The sequence below is a fragment of the Asparagus officinalis genome, chromosome 5, assembly GCF_001876935.1.
Source record: "Asparagus officinalis chromosome 5, Aspof.V1, whole genome shotgun sequence".
Lineage (NCBI taxonomy): Eukaryota > Viridiplantae > Streptophyta > Magnoliopsida > Asparagales > Asparagaceae > Asparagus > Asparagus officinalis.
Window position 1 is genome coordinate 92,977,139 of NC_033798.1, and position 19,055 is coordinate 92,996,193.

A 19,055-nucleotide genomic window follows, 5' to 3' on the forward strand; every position below is an offset into this window, starting at 1 on the left:
CGCCCGCCTAGTCCTCCTCCCCTACAGTGCCTCTTTCTTTCCTCAGAACGAGTGAAGAGGGGAAAAAGATATTGAGAACGGATCCAGTTATTCAGACCCTTATCTATTTGATTGGTTACTTTGGGTCAGATCTGACCCGAGTCAAAGTGGTTCAGATCTGTTTATTTTGGGTTCATTTGTATTGATCTGTATTCGTGATTGCTCGATTCTGTTGGTGTATGGCTGATCCTGATGCTGATGACGGACTCATGCTAGATCCAGAGACCGGCATAGTAGATCTACAACTTTCCCCGTGGTTTGATTATCAGTCATTCGAGAGCGTGCCCGAGTACGTTGAGCGTGTGACTCATCAGATTGTCGGTAGTGTGGAAGCTCAGTTAGGTATCAGTTCGTTTCATAGGCGTTTCAGTCCAGACGCGCCACTTCATCCCAATTACGTGGCTCTCGGAGGAGAACTTCCTCCCCTCATTTTTGGCGTGTACGAACCACCACCAGAGGAGCCTCCCGTCGAACCAGTTCAACCCGACGAAGGTTTAACTTTCTTTCGCCCAAATATTTTCGGAACCGCTTTTGCTTGCATGTTGCTATCAATATTATTATCAATTGTATTTGTGCTGTATTCAGTTTGATTAAGTGAGCGAGCGAATCTGTTGCTAAGTACTTTTACTTATCTAAATATTACAATTTGAACTATATTGAGAGAACGAATCATTACATTTATTTTCTGGATCATTTACGAAAGATTTGAACTTAGTACATTGTAACTTTTGCTTAAAATCCATCGAAAGCTACACTTTATTCTAGAGCTTCCTGTCTAGATCGATCGCTGATTTGGCGAAGCATTGTTGTCGTTAATCTTCATACCTGCATCACATTGTTTCGCATCATATGTCCAAGAAGTGTCCATAAAGTTTGGGTACGGGAAAGTGTTGGGTACGTGTCCGAGACGGGTACGGCTTCATTATAGAAGTACCCGGGTAACATAGCTAGTGGGACTTAATTTGCAAGCTTTGTGACATTTATATGGTTTTGAAATGACAAAATTCGTGAAAACACCACATCTCTAAGACCAATAACTTCCATATGGCAGGGAGACAAGTCAGGCAACTATGGAAGTGTCTTAGTTATGTGTGATTTCTTGCCTCAATACGTGTGGCATTTGCACATAAAGCGCTAGGGGCTTCTAGGCGTCGATCTGGCGCTTAGCGCCTAGGCGCCTAGACGACCGCGTTGTTTTTTTGTTGTTTAATTGGAGGTGGAGGAGATTTCTCTGAAGATTAGGGGAGGTGGAGGAGGTGCTCGGAGTCGGTGAAGGAAACTAGGGAGGTCGGAGAACGCGGGGGCGACAGCGGAGGAAATCAGACCACGACCAAAGGTTTGTAGTCTACATAATGGTCCATGTTCCCTAGGCACTTCCAAGACCTAGGCGGGTGCCTAGATTGCTTTTTAAAACTATGGATATGCCCATACGATAGATCTTTGAACAATACTATACTGACGCAAATAGGAAATTTTATTTTGAATATTTATTGTGAAATGTCAACATTTAAGTTAATCTTTTTGACAGTTTAAAGGTAAATGATACTTTAGCCCTTGTAGACTAGTACATTAGGAAGACTGATGTAGGCAGGGTAGCTGCTTTTAAACCAGGTTCTCATGGTGCAACTTAATGTATCGGAGATTTGAGTTCAATACTGTATTTGGATATCAACTATTATTTTTGGTGTTACATGTGCATAGAATCTGCTAAGTGTCCAAAACGTTAATGGGCTATAAGATTGAGGAATTATTACATAATTGCTGAACAAGCCTACAGTGGCGTGATTTCATTTTCTGAGCACAAAATTTAGTCCTCGAAAGGAAATGAAAAATATGTGTGCGATATTTGCGTGGCATAAAATATGTTGTCAGGATACAAGAGTCCTTATTAAGAAGTGATTCAAGTGAAATTATTAATCATTTCCATTATTAGAAAATTGCAAAAGATATGCAAATGATGGTCAATAAAGTTTCAAAAAATCACCTTGACGGGACAGGACCTATAAGGCATGGCTGCTGTTCTGAAAGAAGTTAGAAATTGAACGGTTAAGATTTCCATCCTGAATGAGGCTTGCCTTCCACGATGATCATCCTTATGGATGCATGTTATAGTACTATCCAGTACTTATGAGCCTTGGAGGATTTGTTTAGATATCATTCACTTATAATGTTTATTTACGTTATAAATTGTACAGTTTTGTATTTGGATGCACTGATAATTTGGAGAACTGGAGATTTAACTTTCACCATACCCACATATCAAACTTCAAGATCACACTGTTCGGTGAAACTGATCAAACATTCCTAGTTATTTCGCCAGTCTATTTTTTTCTTATGTTTGCTTTCGTTCTGCTTCATAAGGTCATTGCAGAGAGCACTTGATAGAAGACTTTATCTTCTCCTTTATGGTACCTCATATGGAGCTCCTGACAAGAAGCCTGTTTGGCATTTTCCCGAGAAGGTTTATGAAAACGAAGAAACTTTGCGATTGGTAAACTCTTATAGTTTCTCCTGCTGCATTTACAAGTTATAAATATACTGTTTGTACCTACTTGATCCTTCTTTATTTGATATTCTTCACATGGCCTCGTAGTCCCATCTGTTTTAAAGAAATTTACTGAAGAACTGATTCGATAGTACCATTTCAAATCCTTAAATTTCAGTGTGCAGAATCCGCATTAAAATCTGTGCTTGGAGGACTGCTGAATACATATTTTGTTGGAAACGCTCCCATGGCTCATATGACAATAGGTCCAACAGAAGATTTACCAGACACTCCATCATTTAAGGTAGCCACATCCATACTTCAAAGTTCCCCCATTGCCCTTACCAACTTACATTTCAAGTATTCATATGCTGACTTTTGAAATATCTGATTCTAAAATTTGTTTTGAATAAAATTTGCAGAGTGGATTTTTTTTTTATTGTTGGCATCCATGGATATCCGAAGTAATGTTTTCTTTTTGATCTATTGTGAATAAGATTTACAGAGCAGACAGTACCTATATTGGCTCTTGCTTGCTGCCCCTTATCATTTAAAGAAATATGCAGTGCCATATTATTATGTCACAGATCTAGTAATCCTGAACTGGAAATCGCTGAGAGATGTGCACTAAATAGTTCCTGAAAACAAGCTAACCTTCAGAAATATCTTCTCCTTCGAAAGAGCAAAATCTACTTTTCAAATGTAATTATTTTTTTAGAACCTTAACTGCTTTTGGAACTTATATATCTTTCTAAAGTCCTACTTCATACTTGTATGGAGATAATATAGCCTCTAATTACTAAATTCTTTTTCTTCTTCTTCCTCTTCTATTTACGTGTACATATTATTTACCTTTTAAATAGCTCATCATTCACTACAAGGCGCAAGCTGCTACCCAGATACAAATCCATTTCTTGAACGAGTTAACTACGAGTTAACTACTCCTTTTTAGTATTATTTTAGTTGGGGGCATATCCTAAAACTCCACTTTTCTTAAAAACACCCTAAACTGAGCCAGGGTCAGCCCTGACCCATTTTTAAAGGGTTGTCAAACACACCCTTTGGTGTTTGCTGTATAGTTTCATGCCATAGTTTGATTTACCTTTCCCTGGCAGCAAGATGATACGTATCAGAATTCAATCTTTTTAACTGCTAAGACTATTAAAACACTTACAGGTTTGTTTTCTTGCAGAGTTAATATATTCTAACCATGTTTCATCTTTGTTTTTAGGCTTGTTTAAATTACCTTAAATTTGGGTTTGATACATATGAAGTAATAGATAAAGTTATGTAACCTAATGTTCTACCCTTTCTGCTCCACACTGGATTTGAAAATTTTCATTTGCAGATTCTATTTGGGTACTACAAGAATGGCAACAACAAAGTTTTTATCCCAAAATTTGGGGGCCATCTATAGGAATCCTATTCTTCCATTATTTTCTGTTGACAGCTATCTTCTCCATTAAGTTATTTTAAGACCGATGAAGAAAAGATTATGTTCACATTACCAATATGATGTGTTGAAATTGCAAGATTCGATTCCATTTTACTCCATTACCATCAGCATAACATCTAATTGGTATAAATTCTCTAATTGAAATTTCACAGAAATCCTAAAAATTACAGGGACATTAACTTTGTTGAGTTTCTGTATCAAATGGGTCAAACTATATACCTAAGTATATTTTAGAAGCATTTTCTTTGTAATATAATTTTTTCTTGTTTTGATTTGCAGCAATTCTTTTTCAAATCGCAAGTAATCGGGACCAGCAAATTAAGTATTGGGAATTGCGAGGATTATGTCTGGGTGACAAAGGATGAACTGATGGAATATTTTCCAGAAAAAGCTTCATTCTTCAACCAGATGATCATTAGCTGAAGGCAATCACAGAGCTGATATAAGATGCATCTTTAAGCAATGTAGGTATAGACCCCCATCGGTGTGAGTTTTGAGGACAAACTTTAACTTCAGTGATCCTGGTTGAAACCATGTGTTCTTTGCTATGGAAGTATTTATTTGTCAGCAGAGACATCCCGAGCTGGAAGTTTTTTTTTATATCATCTGTAGTCAGGAAATTCTTCATTGTCGATTCAGTAGATGACCACAACAGAGTATGCTACATCCCTGTGTTAATAATCCTGAAACTTGAATATCCAACTTTGTAGATCTCTGCCAGACTATTTGAGAACTGTTAGTTTATTTAAATTTTCACTCCGGCAGTCTGAGAGCTGGTATGTTTGCTTTTAGAGAAAAAAATTGCTGGAGAGGGAGGCAAGCGTCTCTTCTCTTTCAATATCTGTTTCTATGACTGTCAATAAGATCTTAATTTTAACAACAATCTTATTGATTCGGGCATTTACAGTAGTTCACCCTTCGTAGAAAAGTATGATCAATACAACTTATCCCTATAGGGGTAAATATTGGAAATTGGAACAATCTGACTATTTCCCCTTTAAGCACACGGCCATAAGGAATCTATGCGAGAAATAAGACTTTCGCTTCAAGAAACTTTTCTTCATTATTGGAGCTTTAGTTTCTTCGCTGTGCTCTTGTGTCGCGCCTGATACTGTAACTCTTCTTCCAGATTCACAGCCAGAGCATATGAAGTTACCATTGCGAGCAGTATGACGATGATATGACCAGTCTGATGCAATTCTGCCAGTTTTGCGTACTGCTTTAACGACCGTGTTCTGATCGATATAGCCCAAAACTGTGAGTTTGCTCGATACGACATCTATTTCGACACATGTGACCCCTGTAAAGAAATTTTATCGAGCCATCCGTGTCTAAGAATAAGAGAAACGCTGAGATATAGTATTTACGAGAAAAGGTTTATTGATAGTAAACAATAAGAAAACACCGAGAAATGTACACCATGCACATAAGCGAATCAGGTAAAAAGATACAAAAACAGCTAGTTTATAGAGCGAAGGGATTGTCATTGCCGAATATGAACAAAAACCACGTACTGACTTCAGTTCACGAAAGAGCAATCATAGAAATGTCATCAAGATTTAAATTAAATAAAAAGTAGTCAGAGCCCTTGTGAGGTACCTTTTAGATTGGATAGCGTCTTCCTCACTGATTTCTCACATGCTTTGCAATGTAATCGCACCTTAAGCTCGACCACCTGAGTGGAGAAATAATAAGAGAATTCCCTCGTCTTATTATTATTATTATTTTGGAATTTAGATGCTTGTCGTTTTGAGAAAATGTTGCAAAAAAATGAATGAAGAGAGAGAGAGAGAGAGATTACCTCCATAAAAGGAATGATCTGAAGTTGAGGTTTGGAAATGCTAATGCACATATATACGTATTAAATGGTGAAAGAATAGGAGAACAGTGAAGCTTTAATTCAAAGCAAAGGTGCGGAGGACCATGAGCATATTCCATCATAGGCGATCATTAACTCTAGCATGCGTATCATGAAATCTTATTTAGTTTGTATAAAAGAGAAGTCCATGTCTCACCTAATAATGAATTTTTTCCACATTATAATTATACATAATTATGCTATAATTGTTACAGCGTTACGGACTTGTACAATAAAGACACCACTTTTCGACTGTGCCCGTGTAATATTGGACGTGAATTACAATCATTTGATTGATTATGATCGAGAAAATAGTTTCTCAATTGGAGATGTGACGATGGAAGGGGGGGCCTAAATCTAGCGTTAACCCGGTTAATATGTTTTAAAAGAAGGAAGAAAACACTCCAACTTAAGAATTATTTTCTGCCGTTCATTAAAGAATCGAGTTAGTTTGGCGTTTAAAAACTCGGATTATTTATGAGTTTTGTTGTTTGGCTGAAAATCCCATTGAACTTGGTCCTATTTAACATCACTAGTGTGAACACCGTGCAAAGCACGACATACGGTGCATTATTATTTTTTATGCTACAGTAATTCCGGTTTTAAATACTACAGTAATATTTTGCATCTCGTCTCCGGGACAATTTTTTCAAAAGTGCTAAAGTATCTTCGTGCGCTACTTTTTAAAAATCACCGGAGCATCCTGATTTCTATACGCTACAGTAATAATATTAATATAAGTGTAGATTACTGCAGGCAGTATGAATAGTGATGGTTGGTTCTCCTTTTTATATAGTTTGCGGTCCGTGCTTTGCACGGTTTTTTTTTTTTGCTACAGTAATCCCTTTTTTTAGTAAGTCATGATTTGAATTTTTAAAATTGCTACAGTATCCAGCTCTGCTACAGTACCTTTTAAACGCTAAAGTATACCCCGTGTGCTACAGTAATATTTTTAATTAACTATTAGCTGCATTAATAATGCTATAGTAAATGTTGCTGTCGTATTTACTGTAGCATGAACAGTGAATCTCTGATCCTCCTATTTGTATATAAAGGAATAGATGTCAGCCGTCTGCGTATCTTCTTATTTATTATTTTCTTCTAGTTAAATCAGCTCTTTGTAGACGTGGGTGGTAAAATCTTCAAAGCTTAAGCTGCAGACATCCCCATTTTAGTTGTTCACTTGTTCGATGAAAGATCAGCTCGATGCCCTGGAGGCTGGAGCAAACCAAGTTGAGATTCACTGTCTAAAACTTCGCCTTCGGTATTTCTCTCTCTCCTAATTTCAAGCAAACCATCCAGTAGTTACCAGCTACAAGCACACGCTTTGCTATATGTAATGTATATATTGTGTGGCCGTGTGTGGCAAATTGTGTAAAACTAGGTCAGGACCAGCGCTGACCCAGTTTAACAGGGGGATTTAGTGGCCCGTGTTTTACCTAAAAAACCTGGGTCAGCTTTGGCCCGATTTTTCCTAATCAGGGTTCTTGTCAAAATTGAACCAGGTTTTGAACCTGGTCTACTTTTGAGCGATAGCCATACAAGCACCAGAGAAGCATATTATTTTCCAAGTTAAATTTCGACATCCATGCCTATAGAGCAAATATTAAACATTTTAAATTCAAGAATAGGTACCCACATCAGCGGTCCGGACGGTTAGGATGTTCTAATATGGCTCCTATGTTCTTAGGTTCGGTTCCAAAAAGCATTGACTTCCGAATTATTAAAAAAAAAGAATATGCAAGTTTTGCCTTCCATTCACCATAAGACCCGCAGATTATTAAAATTTATATTCAAGTTGATGACAGAAAAATAAAAGAGATTAAGATCAGAATCCATCAACCGTACATACCATAACAAAAAGGAGAGCACAAGGCATCAGAATTATCTTCTCGGTCTCATTTACTACAATCAGGCAGGTAGTCTGAGGAAAGGCCCCCTTCACAAAATTCACTCAACATCGCAAGAGACCAAAAAAGCTCAGGCACACTTCTGCAGGATCATAATCTGTGAATTGACCAAATCTGTTGAACTTTAAGCATCGACTAATAAAATTTCTACGTCAAGTAACAGTAAATCTGTTGAACTTTTTCGAGAGTTCATTCCCTACTACGAAGAAGTGATCCTCAGAAATCATTCTTCATGAAGTATTAAGCACTCTTAGATATACTAACACCCACACTATCGTAACCCAAATCCCACCGAAAATCCCACGACTAAGGCAAGAAGAAGAAGACTTAATATCATTGACTCCAACCAAAAAACGGCAATCACCAACCGAAGGATCGAGGAAAGTCACCATTCCAAGCCCATCGAAATCACAACTCCTCGGATCCTGCTTCTGTAACTGGTAGTAACTATTGAAGGCATACGAAATATTACCCTTCTCTCCAATTTCATTACACGATCCTCCGTAGCTGAGGGTTGTACAATCTGCGACGCTGCAAGCCAGTTTCATATGATTTGAGACCCCATCGAGATTCTTAGATGGATTAGCGACACACCATCTAGGTGGTAGATATCGAACTTCTCTAGCGTTCCTTAGTCCCCCGCTTCCCAAACCGAGGTTTAAAGGGTACTTTGCTTGTCCGTCGAAGGAGAAAATCCCCCAGTGCCTCTCAAAATTCCCGGGAAGCACACTCTTTTGGCCTTCATCGAATAAACTGAAGAGATATATATCTGCAGGAGGAACCCCAGGTCTTAGAGGTGTCCCTTTGTTACTAAGAACATGACTGATGAGACCTTGGTTAAAGGCTCTCGCTGCGCTAAGATTTGCACTCGTTGCACCGTCAGTAGGCCAACCGACTTCACCTATAACGATGGGCATTTGGCCATAGCCAATCTTATTGAGGGCAGCAACTAAGGTATCGTAATTTCCATCAAAAGCATTGTAGTATATATTCTGGCCATCTGTGACGGGATGAGAAGAACCATCAAAAAAAGCGTAATCTTGGGGGAACTCTGTGTTACCGTAGAGGCTAAGAAAAGGGTAGATATTGACTACGAATGGAGCTCCATTTGAGTTGAGAAAGGAAAGGAGCTGCGTCATGATTTGGGTTAATTCGGGCCTGAACGTTCCTTGAGAAGGAAGGGAGGATTCATAAGCATCAGCATTACAAGGGACTACGAGCTTTACATAGCTTGCGAGGTTTGCTTTCACAAGTGATTGCTGAACATTGGCCATTGCAGGAAGGACTAGGGACTGAAACTGACCCTGGTAGCTTGTGAGGAAGGGCTCATTTCCGACAGCAATATACCTGCAATAATCCCAATAGCTAAATGTTTATTTAAATAAGAGATTAACAAGATAGCAGTAGAATGTAACATTAAGAGAAAATCCTAATACATCACAAATCTGATATTCAGACCAAGTTTGGTCCTCAGCAAAAATCGCTGGGTGAGATGCATGAATCATAGCAACTGCTATACAAAAGTTACATAGATGAGGTAAATTTGCAGAAAAAATATGAAATGTTACATGGAACTGTTAATGAAACTGCTAACTTGAGTATATATTAAAATGCGTCATGTGCACAGTGCATGCCAGCTACACGGTAATCCTTGAAAGATGAATAACTATGCTTGCTATGGTTTCAATATAACATGATAACATCTAGTGAGAATATAACCTGGCATCATCATCTAGAGACCAAGAAGGCCAGTCCAGGTTTAGAACAAGATTTGAGTCACTGACCAAAAACCTCAAACTACTGTAGGCTAAGATTTGTGGTTAGGACCAAAACTACATATTTTCGCAGTTGGTTCATAAATTTAAAGTCCCAAGTGTTTGTCGGAGAGACAACTATAGGTCTAACTTAAGTTGCACATCATAGCTAGTACAATAAAAATAGGAAAACCTACACACACCAATACGTGATGCATTATCACTCTCATTTGCTTACTTAGCTCTGCCAGTGTGGGCCTTATTTTATTGCCAATACTGCTTGTCCCAAGCCAAGATAAAAGAGGAGGGTTGCGTTAGGTAGCCAACAAGTGTAAACCATAGTCGGATCCACGTGAACATGAATCCTCTACTATTGGAAGAATATGATTCATGTAGCCGACCCTAAAAATTGGAATAAATGCTTTCTCGTTGTTTTTACTATCCACAAATCACATGGAAACATGGAGAACTGTTAAATAAATATCGACTTAGCTTTTTTAAGTCTTGATCTTTTGTGTGACACATATCATGCACATAATAAATATGTCTTGGAAATTATAATTTTAGGTACATCGAAAGAGCTGCATTGAAAATGTGGCTTACAGAGTATTTGATTGGTATGGAGCACACATACAGCTCCTAGCTTGAAGTATCAATACTTCATAATACCTAAACTAGGCATCCTATTTGAAAAAACTTCTACACATCTTAGCTGTCAAATCGTTGCAACTGAACAGGCCTGCCTCCTTTTTCCATACCATCGCGTGTCCTGGCGAACTGCGGGGGTAATGGGGTTTTTTTCCTTAGGAGTTTTGGGCTGGCCGAATAATGGTAATCGAAGTGGGTACAATCACTTGCCAATATTGGGACTCAATGAAAGTAACAGAAAACTCAGGGAACTCCTTTCCTTCATGCAACTGACTGAAAGTGGAAGACTTCGCATAATGGAAAGAGAACAACTTAAGACGAAAATCAGAGGCATTTTAGTTTGGGAGAAGTCAAAAACTTATTCTACTAATGAAGCAAAAGTTTATACTGGATCCTAGGTGAATATGGTCAAGTAAATATTGAGAATTGTTCTCCACCCTTTTAACCAAAGGAAAATGTTATATAACATTTCATTTGCTCCTAATTCTCTACAAACTATTTCATTCACTGGCACCTGATTTTAGCACAACTAGTCATAAACCAGCACAACTAACATCAATAAACAATAAACAATATCCCAAACATAACCAACAAAAACAACCCAAATTTTAAAAAGAATTGTTCTCCACCCTTTTAACCAAAGGAAAATGTTATATAACATTTCATTTGCTCCTAATTCCCTACCAACTATTTCATTCACTGGTACCTGATTTTAGCACAACTAGACATAAACCAACACAACATCAACAAACAACATCCCAAGCATAACCAACAAAAACAACCCATTTTTCAAAAACCCAATATACAAAATTTAATAAACCAATAAAAGAACAGAATAACCAAAATTTTTAAATTAAACCCATCATACCTAATATCAGCACCACCTTTAATCAAATATCTAGACACATTCTGGCTAACAAACAAATCAGCAGCAGCAGCAGAGGCGCTCAAAACCCCAAGCATCTCATTAGGAATCCCAATCATAACTTGAATCCCACTACCCATCAAAGCTCTGAGCGCATCTGGGTCAGAATCAAACAGCTTCACCTTCTCAATCTTGTTCTCTCTCAGCAGATCCACAACAATGGGAGGTGGCAGCCTGTGAGTGGACAGACTCCCCCAGTTCACTCCAATACCAGATTCCACAACGAGAACAAATCTAAGGAGAAGCAAAAGGGGCAGAGAAAAATGGGTTGCAGCCATTTTTGCCTGGAGAATGGGAAAATGGGTTCAAAAACAGTTTTTTTTTTTTTTGGCTCTCTCTCTCTCTCTCTCTCTAACTGAGGGAGGGGAAAGCGTGAATAAAAATGGTATCTTGGGTTTAGTGTGAAGAGCGTGAAGAATGAAGGGATGTTAACTCGTTGAGTGTTTTAATTAGAGAAGAGAGAGTCGGTTTAAATGGAGTAATCAGTTTGAGTAAAGTTAACCTGCCTGAATTATTTTAAGATAATATTTTGTCTTTTTTTTACTACTGGTTGGTAGCAGATTACGTCAGTTCGAACTTTTTGACTGTACAGGGTATAGATGTTAACGGGTCGGATCAGGAGTGACTCGTACCCGTAAGTTTGGATTAGTGGAATGTAACTAGAATATATTTCTTTGGCGGGCAACAATATATATGATTAATTAAAAGATGTATTAAGAGCTTCTCTGTTTTTTGCAAGAGGCGGTGTAATTCTTCCTAAGTATTTAGTATATATTTAAGGCGTCTAGAGAAAGACTAAGAGCATGTTTGCCGGATGCTTATTTTACAAGGGCTTATAAGTTACTTATATTTTTACTTATTTCGTTAGAGTGCAAAATAATCTTTTAATATCAATAAATAAATCTTTTTATAGGTGCCAAAAAAATTAAGTTGGAAAATCTCAATTTATTATCTTCTGCTTATAAGAAAATAAGAGAAGTAAACTTATTAAACATGATCTTAGATCCTTGTAAGGAAAAACTTATATATTAAAATAAGTAGGCTACCAAGAATAGGAAATTGTAACTTGGAAATCTCTAAAAGTTTAATTTCCACCATTTCCATCCCTAAAACTTACCCACAATATCCAATAAAATATTATTTTTATCCAATAACTCATCCACATCATCCAATAAAATATTATTTTCACCCAACAACTCATCTCATATCATCCAATAAAATAAACTAAACAAAAGAAATGAGTCACATCATCCAACTCATCTCATCTCCATCCCATCTCATCTTTAAAAATAATCCACATCATCCAATAATATTATGACAACTCATCTCATCTCATCTCCATTTCATCTCCACCCATTTCCTCCAAAAAAACAAGGAAATTGATTTCCTTAAGTGTGTGTCACATCATCCAATAATATAATGACAACTCATCTCATCTCATCTCATCTCCTATTTTTTAAGAATGAACCAAACACAAGAGAATAACCTATTATAAGAAATAGGTTTCCTATTCTTTGATTTCCTTCTTTTTTAACCAACCAAACAACCTCAAAACAACTTTTCTTAAAAAATTACTCACATCATCCAATAATATGGTGACAACTCATCTCATATCATCTTCTATTATTTGATTTCCTTCTTTTTTTAGCCAACCAAACAACTATAAAACAATTTTTTAAGGAAATAGGTTTCCTATTCCTTGATTTCCTTCTTTTTTTTTTGGCAAGCAAACAGCCCCTAAGGGGCTGTTTGGATGTCTTTAGGAAACTAGAGTATTTATGACACAAAATAGAAAGTGGTTATCCACCTCACCACTTTTCATTCGAGTGTTTACATTGTTTGGTTAGGAATCTTTGTGAATCCTAAAATAATAATATTACAATATTGTTTGGATAGTATAATGTAAACTAGAGTATTTATGACACAAAATGGAAAGTGGTTATCCACCTCATCACTTTCTACAAGATTTTGACTTTTTTATTATTTTTTTGGACACATTTATGACATTGTGTAAGCTTTCCAACAAAATAACTCCTAATTTTGGTGATTTTGCTTTCGGTGACACCTCATCAAAAGGTATAAACTTTTCATGTAAAAAAGAATTTAAACAAACAATGTAAAGTGATGAAAGCTGACATTAGGACTCACTTTTTTTACACTTTCCATCATTTTACATGGTAAAAACATACAACCAAACAGCCCCTAATCAGAGCAAACTTAATGAAAGAATAAAATAAAGGGTACTTACTTTTTAAAAAAAAATCCTTATTAAAGTATATGTGCTGTGGTAATTTTCACTGCACAACGAAAAGAAACGAGCCCATGTGGATAAACAGTAACAAAAGCCAGCCGACGGTGGGACCTGGCTTGTGGAGAGAGAACTTTCTAAAAGCTACATAATTATTTAGTAGAAAAAATAGTTTAAACTTCCTACTTTGGGCCCACATCTGTGAAAAGAAAGTTTAAACCTCTACTTTGGACCTACACGTGTGAGGAGCCCGAACTCCACATGTCCCAAACTACAAACTGTACACTTTTAGATTTAAGATTGCCTTTGGTTTGTTGGCCTTATTTATCTCCAAGTTGCACTTGCACACAACAACTAATTTAGCTCATTTCTAGATAAATATTCTCCCCCAAATAAGAAGATAACATATGATAATCATCAAACACACTGATAGATAATCCTACACGTTACTATTAGCTTTTGCATGCACCCGGTGCTCAATCTTTATCTCACCCAGTTGCATTCTCAGTTCCACGCCAGCTACAGATAGATGAGGGTAAGAGATGCACATATCGGCACAATATCAACCACAACAAAGAGTAAAAGCTCTCAGTAGTCTCATTATACAATTCTCCAAAGATCTCACAGCCGCCTCCAAAAGAACCGGGCTCTATCGAAAGCTCGTGTTAATTTCTTAAGCTCACCCCTTTTGGAAATCAGGCTGGTTCGTCACCGACCGGACCCATGCCCACTTATGATCCTTTGTATCCACCACATTCTTCGCCGACGCCACCTCCTCCACGGGTATATACCCGTAATTCCCGTTGATCGAAACCCAGTGTACCCAGCCATGACTCCATGAATGGACGAGTGGGCGAGCAACGTGCAGTACAGATTATCGGTAGCATTTGCTGGTACTGCCCTTATCATGTACGTCGGATCAATATACTTCACCGTAAGTAACTCCCCCTTATGTTCCTTCGCCCACCATTTCTTCAGCTCCGACTTCAGCCACGGGCCCACGTCGAGAAACACGGGATTGCCGGACTCGTCTCTCTCCTCCTTCTGAGACTCGGTTCTCGGTATCATATCTTGGCCAGCGCCCTCGGCGACGACTATCACAGCGTGTCCATTTTGTTTCAACGTCTGGTCGAGGAATTCGAAGAGACCACCTTTGCCTTCTAAGTAGAACTCTGTTTCGGGGATGAGGCAGCAGTCGACATCGCGGCTGCTGAGGGTGGAGTGAAGGGCGATGTGGCCCGTGCTTGCGCCACATGAGGCTTCACGAGGCCGATGCCGTTGACGGCACTCTCGGCCGTCAAACGCAAGCGGCGTTTAATGGGCTTGTTGCGCCATCTCCACTGCCGTCTGGAAGCCAAACGAACGGTCGATGATGCCGATGTCGTTGTCGACGGTTTTGGGTATGCCAGTGATGGATATGTTCAGTTTGCGCCGTTGGAGTTCTTTGAAGATCGCGAGGACTCCCCTCATTGTACCATCACCCCCTATGCAGTATACCTGTGAGGAGAGAGAGGTCTAAGTGCAATAAATTTTTTTTCAGGATAACTAAAAAGTTCAAGGGCTGATACCCATACAGCACGGCGGGTGTACCTGTGCAATTAACCTTGTGTGGCTCGATGACAATGTGGAAGAACACAAATGTACTTGCACATGTATACATCAGGGCATAATTTGTAACTAGCGTATAGTATCAATAGAGATGTTGAAAAATGTCACTGAGGTGAATGCAATATATCCTATTAAGATCCGGATGGTGCTATCTAGACAACAAGCCCCAGACTACTTTGGAGTCGCAAGAAACAGAACTAGTCAAATTATCACTTCTACTTATATCCCTTATCTTCTGTCAGAAAGATACCAACTCGCAGATGGTAAGTTCCATAACAGAGTCATGTAAAATATTCCATTCTCCAGCAAAGACTTCTTCCTTGAAGTTCCATACTTAATGCATCGGATGTTAACTCAATGCGTAAAGGTTACATCAATAATAGAATGGGAAGGCTTTAGGATTGAGCTTTCATTAGCATACTAATGTGGATATGTCAACCTCAGAGACATGCATAACAGTTCTGATATATATACATAATGGCATCCATATGATAAAGTGAATTTACAAATAGATGGCTACAGAACTTTCACAAATACTAAGTAGGCAAGTATAACTTGCAAAGGAGTTTTCACGATAGCTGTGTTCATTACTATCGTATTCCTATGCAGAACAAAGATTCAGAACCAGAGCTCTCTATCTCATTGTCTTGGCCTTAAGAGTTAAAGAAAAACTGACGGCAGCAAAAACTTACTTGGATATAATGCCTACAGCACTAGTGGCCTTCAGAGATGTATGAAGCAAATAGGAAACTGAATCTTAATTGATCAATAATATATATGCTGCAGAGCAATTCCCAGACAAATTAGCCTCTACTGCAAGTGATAAATCATTTCAAATAAGATAGCAGTTTCCTCCATTGACATCTCAGCCAATTTGTAGAGGACATATGTTGGTCACATATTTCATGGAGTTGATATGTGAGTGAGTTTAATGCCAGATATGGAGCTAAGAAATATTGATATATGAGATTGGGACCAAGACTACTACATTAACATCCGGTAAAAGTGGATCATAAGTCATTATCACTGACTCATGTTACAGTCCAGCAAGATCAATGGCTCATGGTGCAGGAACATCTTCTTCCATTACAAAGTTTCTAAAGACATTGTATATTTTCCAGGATTGCCTTTTTTACCTCAGTTCTAATAATACCTAAGCTAAATGCGATAAATTTTTTAATTCAACATTTATTAGAGAAAATTGCAGTAATTCATTGAGTAGTGTCGTTTAGTTCAGTGACAGTAGTCCATCATGCTCGTTTTTTTTGGGAGAACCAAATCATCATGAACTTCGAACAGTTGTAGTTATTAGTTCAGTTACAATATCTAACTGTCATGTGTTTTGATCAGTTGTAGTTATGAATAAGTTATGCATCCCTAGTCATATGTTGTAAAAGCCTACAAAACATCGGAATTCCACTCATGAAATCAGTGTACAGTGGAAAATAAATGGGAATTTAGGCTGTTGAATCAGGTAAAAGGCATATATCATTCCCTATCCATTATCCAGCCACCACTTGTTTCTGACATATCCTGTTTTTATTCTTCGTTGCCCCATTTCTCGGCACCACACAAGATTAATTTCTCTTTCTTTAGCTCACCTTAATATCTGCTGACATGAAAGATATGGTCCTTTTAATCAATCCCAACTTCAACAGGTTTAAGTACAATATTCTTTCAATGACCATTGTAGGTCAAAGTCAAAACCTTCGAATCAACGATAGTTGAGAACTTCGCGGATTACTATCGAAAACCCAGAGTCGACCCACCACCAATTTAAACTCAGTGAGCCAGCAGCATATCAAACGAACCATACTTCAGCTACTTCTAATTGGTCCGAGCAAGGGTCTACTACCAGTTCAGTTTTCAAAATTCACAATCCCATTCCTCTGTAACTTATCTACTATCTCCTCGCAGACCACTATCTACTAACTACTCCAGAACCATAACTTGACCAATATACGCCACTAATGTTCTGAAACAATATCGAACCACTCGACTCGTGCCATCTATAGACTATTCAAAGTAGTAAACGAATACCCATAACTTAACCAATATACGCCACAAATGTTCTGAAACAAACAACACAAGAGAACTTCGACTCGCACGTGAAAGTTACAGAAAAGCCTAAACCTTCTCCTAATTAAACACGGCCCTTCCCTGTTTAAAAAAAAAAAAATACCCAGGTGAACCAAATTACGCACCAAAACATAAGCTAGCTTCGCCTGCAACAGCCAAACCCAAATCTGGCCAATTCGTTCAGCTTACTTACTCATCGTCGAGCCTAGTAGTAGTTACAGTTAACAAAAGAAAAGAAGGAAAAAAAAAAATTATCAAAACCCAGATTACCTGATTGAACCCTCGCCTCTCGATCGCGTCCACGATCTTTTTCCAGGTCGAACCGCCGCTGGAGGTGGTGGCACGGTGCCGCGCTGCTCTTGGTGGCCCACTCATGCACGCGTCTTCTGGGTCGCAGCTCCGCCGCTCGTCGGTGTAGAAACCCCGAAACCCGGAGGTCACCCCGAATTCTCGGCGCCGTAGAGGCCCACAGGCGCGACGACGGGCTCCGCTGGATGATGGTGTTCATAGCCGGGGCCAGAAGGCGCGGCGCGAAGTGGATGGATGGCGGGCGCAGCGCGGCGGAGGGTGGAAGTGGACGTGCGGGGCGGTCCGGCGCGGCGGTATGGCGAGGGAGGGGAGGGCGGTGGGGCCCCCGGGGGAGAGTCGGAGGAGGATGTGGCGGAGGATGAGGTTCGGAGGGGGAGGTAGAAAGCCCGGAACGGGTGGTAGTAGGGGTTGGAGACTCAGGGGGTTGGGTGCTGGGGGCTCCGAGGAGAGGCGGGGGAGCTCCCGAGGTGATCGGGGGAGGTGAGCTCAGTTGAGGGGGTGACGGGATCGGCGGGGGTCGGGTCCGGGTTCTAGCTTGGCGCTCATTTCGGCGATCTGCGTTGTTTGTTAGGGGGGTGGACGGCACGATTCGGTGGGGAGGAGGTTTATTATTTAAAGTGGGGGGAGGGGACCGGGGGAAGCGGAGCACGTTCTGTAGAGGGAAAGAGGAGGGGCAGGGAAACGGGGAGGCGGGGTGGAACGGGCACCCGGTTTTCCCACCAATGACCGAGTGGGTCAATTCGTCAACTCGTAAAAGTAGACCGGACCAAGGATTTTCACGAACCCGCCCCAAAACGAAAACGGAACCTTGCATGCATGTATATCAGAAAACCGCCTTTAACTTTGAAAATATCAGAAAAGCGCCCTTAACTTTAAGGGTTATCAGAAAACCCCCTTAGCTTTGAGATTTTGTTGGGAAACCTCCTAATTTAGGCGCTTTTTTGGTTAATTCTCAAAGTAAAGTGGGGTTTTCTGATAAAATTTTAAAGTTAAAGGGGTTTTGTGAAAATCCCCATATTTAAGGTGTTTTCTGATATTTTAAAAGTTTAGGGGTGTTTTCTATTAATTTTCCAAAGCTAAGGGGTTTTTGTTCCTGATATTTGAAGCGAGAGCTAAATTTAGCCTGGCTAGTTTAATTAAAAATGATTGGGAACTAACATTTGCTACGTTTGATTTAAGTTTTTGTTTGAGTCAATTTAATTGTTTTTCGTTTCTTGGCTAGTTAGCAATTAAATAACTTACAATTTTTCTATTTTGCATTTATATACCCTCACTTGTTTCCGACAACATTTGTTTACTCTAAAGTTTTTAAAAGTTGCACTTTAAATACCGTATTCATGCAAGTATGAGAATTTTCCTCCGAATTCCCACTGTGATACTCGTTGGCTAATTTTATAACTTTTAGTCCTTAATTTTTGTTGAATATATTGTTAAGCATACTCTGATCCATTTTAAACCTATTCCAACTATATTTTAAAATAGAAATATGATATGTTTAACAATATATTCATCAACATTAATAAGGGCTAGAAAGTTCTAAAATTAGTTTGTGAATTTCATATGATAGGATTCAAAGAAAATTTTCAAGTTTGCATAATATAAAGTATTAAATTGCAAATTTTAGAAACTTCAAGGTATATAAATGATGCCCAAAAAACAGGTACACGAGTACAAACTAGGGAAAACTAATTAAGGTGTTCAATTGCTAATTAGCCTTTCTATCTCATGATTTAGTT

At 38.8% G+C, this 19,055-nt stretch overlaps 3 protein-coding genes across 5 annotated transcripts in view; 1 reads left to right on the forward strand and 2 right to left on the reverse strand.

The window, feature by feature from the left end:
- Nucleotides 1-4,744, forward strand: part of LOC109840192 (39S ribosomal protein L46, mitochondrial-like) — a 7,347-nt gene extending 2,603 nt beyond the window's left edge. Inside the window, exons 4-6 of the mRNA XM_020408737.1 lie at nucleotides 2,401-2,530; nucleotides 2,703-2,828; nucleotides 4,260-4,744. Of these exons, the coding sequence (XP_020264326.1) occupies nucleotides 2,401-2,530; nucleotides 2,703-2,828; nucleotides 4,260-4,403 (400 nt within the window). The 3' untranslated portion in view covers nucleotides 4,404-4,744. The remainder of the gene's footprint in view (nucleotides 1-2,400; nucleotides 2,531-2,702; nucleotides 2,829-4,259) is intronic.
- On the reverse strand, nucleotides 4,848-11,476 carry LOC109840190 (glucan endo-1,3-beta-glucosidase 6-like). Of its 3 annotated transcripts, none has more exons than XR_002246813.1 (4): nucleotides 11,019-11,476; nucleotides 7,691-9,095; nucleotides 5,580-5,655; nucleotides 4,848-5,280 (listed from the first exon to the last, which is right to left on the reverse strand). XR_002246813.1 is itself a non-coding variant. In XM_020408735.1 (2 exons), the coding sequence occupies exons 1-2, from the start codon at nucleotides 11,351-11,353 to the stop codon at nucleotides 7,979-7,981; spliced, it is 1,452 nt and encodes a 483-aa protein (XP_020264324.1). In that variant the 5' UTR covers nucleotides 11,354-11,476; the 3' UTR covers nucleotides 7,616-7,978. The 3 variants fall into 3 exon arrangements, 1 of the variants encoding a protein (XP_020264324.1); XR_002246814.1 differs by having other exon boundaries at nucleotides 4,848-5,311; XM_020408735.1 differs by lacking the exons at nucleotides 4,848-5,280; nucleotides 5,580-5,655 and having other exon boundaries at nucleotides 7,616-9,095.
- LOC109840191 (ATP-dependent 6-phosphofructokinase 2-like) lies at nucleotides 13,691-17,356 on the reverse strand. Its single transcript, XM_020408736.1, is given in 5 exon segments — nucleotides 13,691-14,133; nucleotides 14,136-14,580; nucleotides 14,583-14,639; nucleotides 14,641-14,820; nucleotides 17,281-17,356. Coding segments are annotated over 4 exon segments (786 nt in total). The 5' UTR covers nucleotides 14,794-14,820; nucleotides 17,281-17,356; the 3' UTR covers nucleotides 13,691-14,002.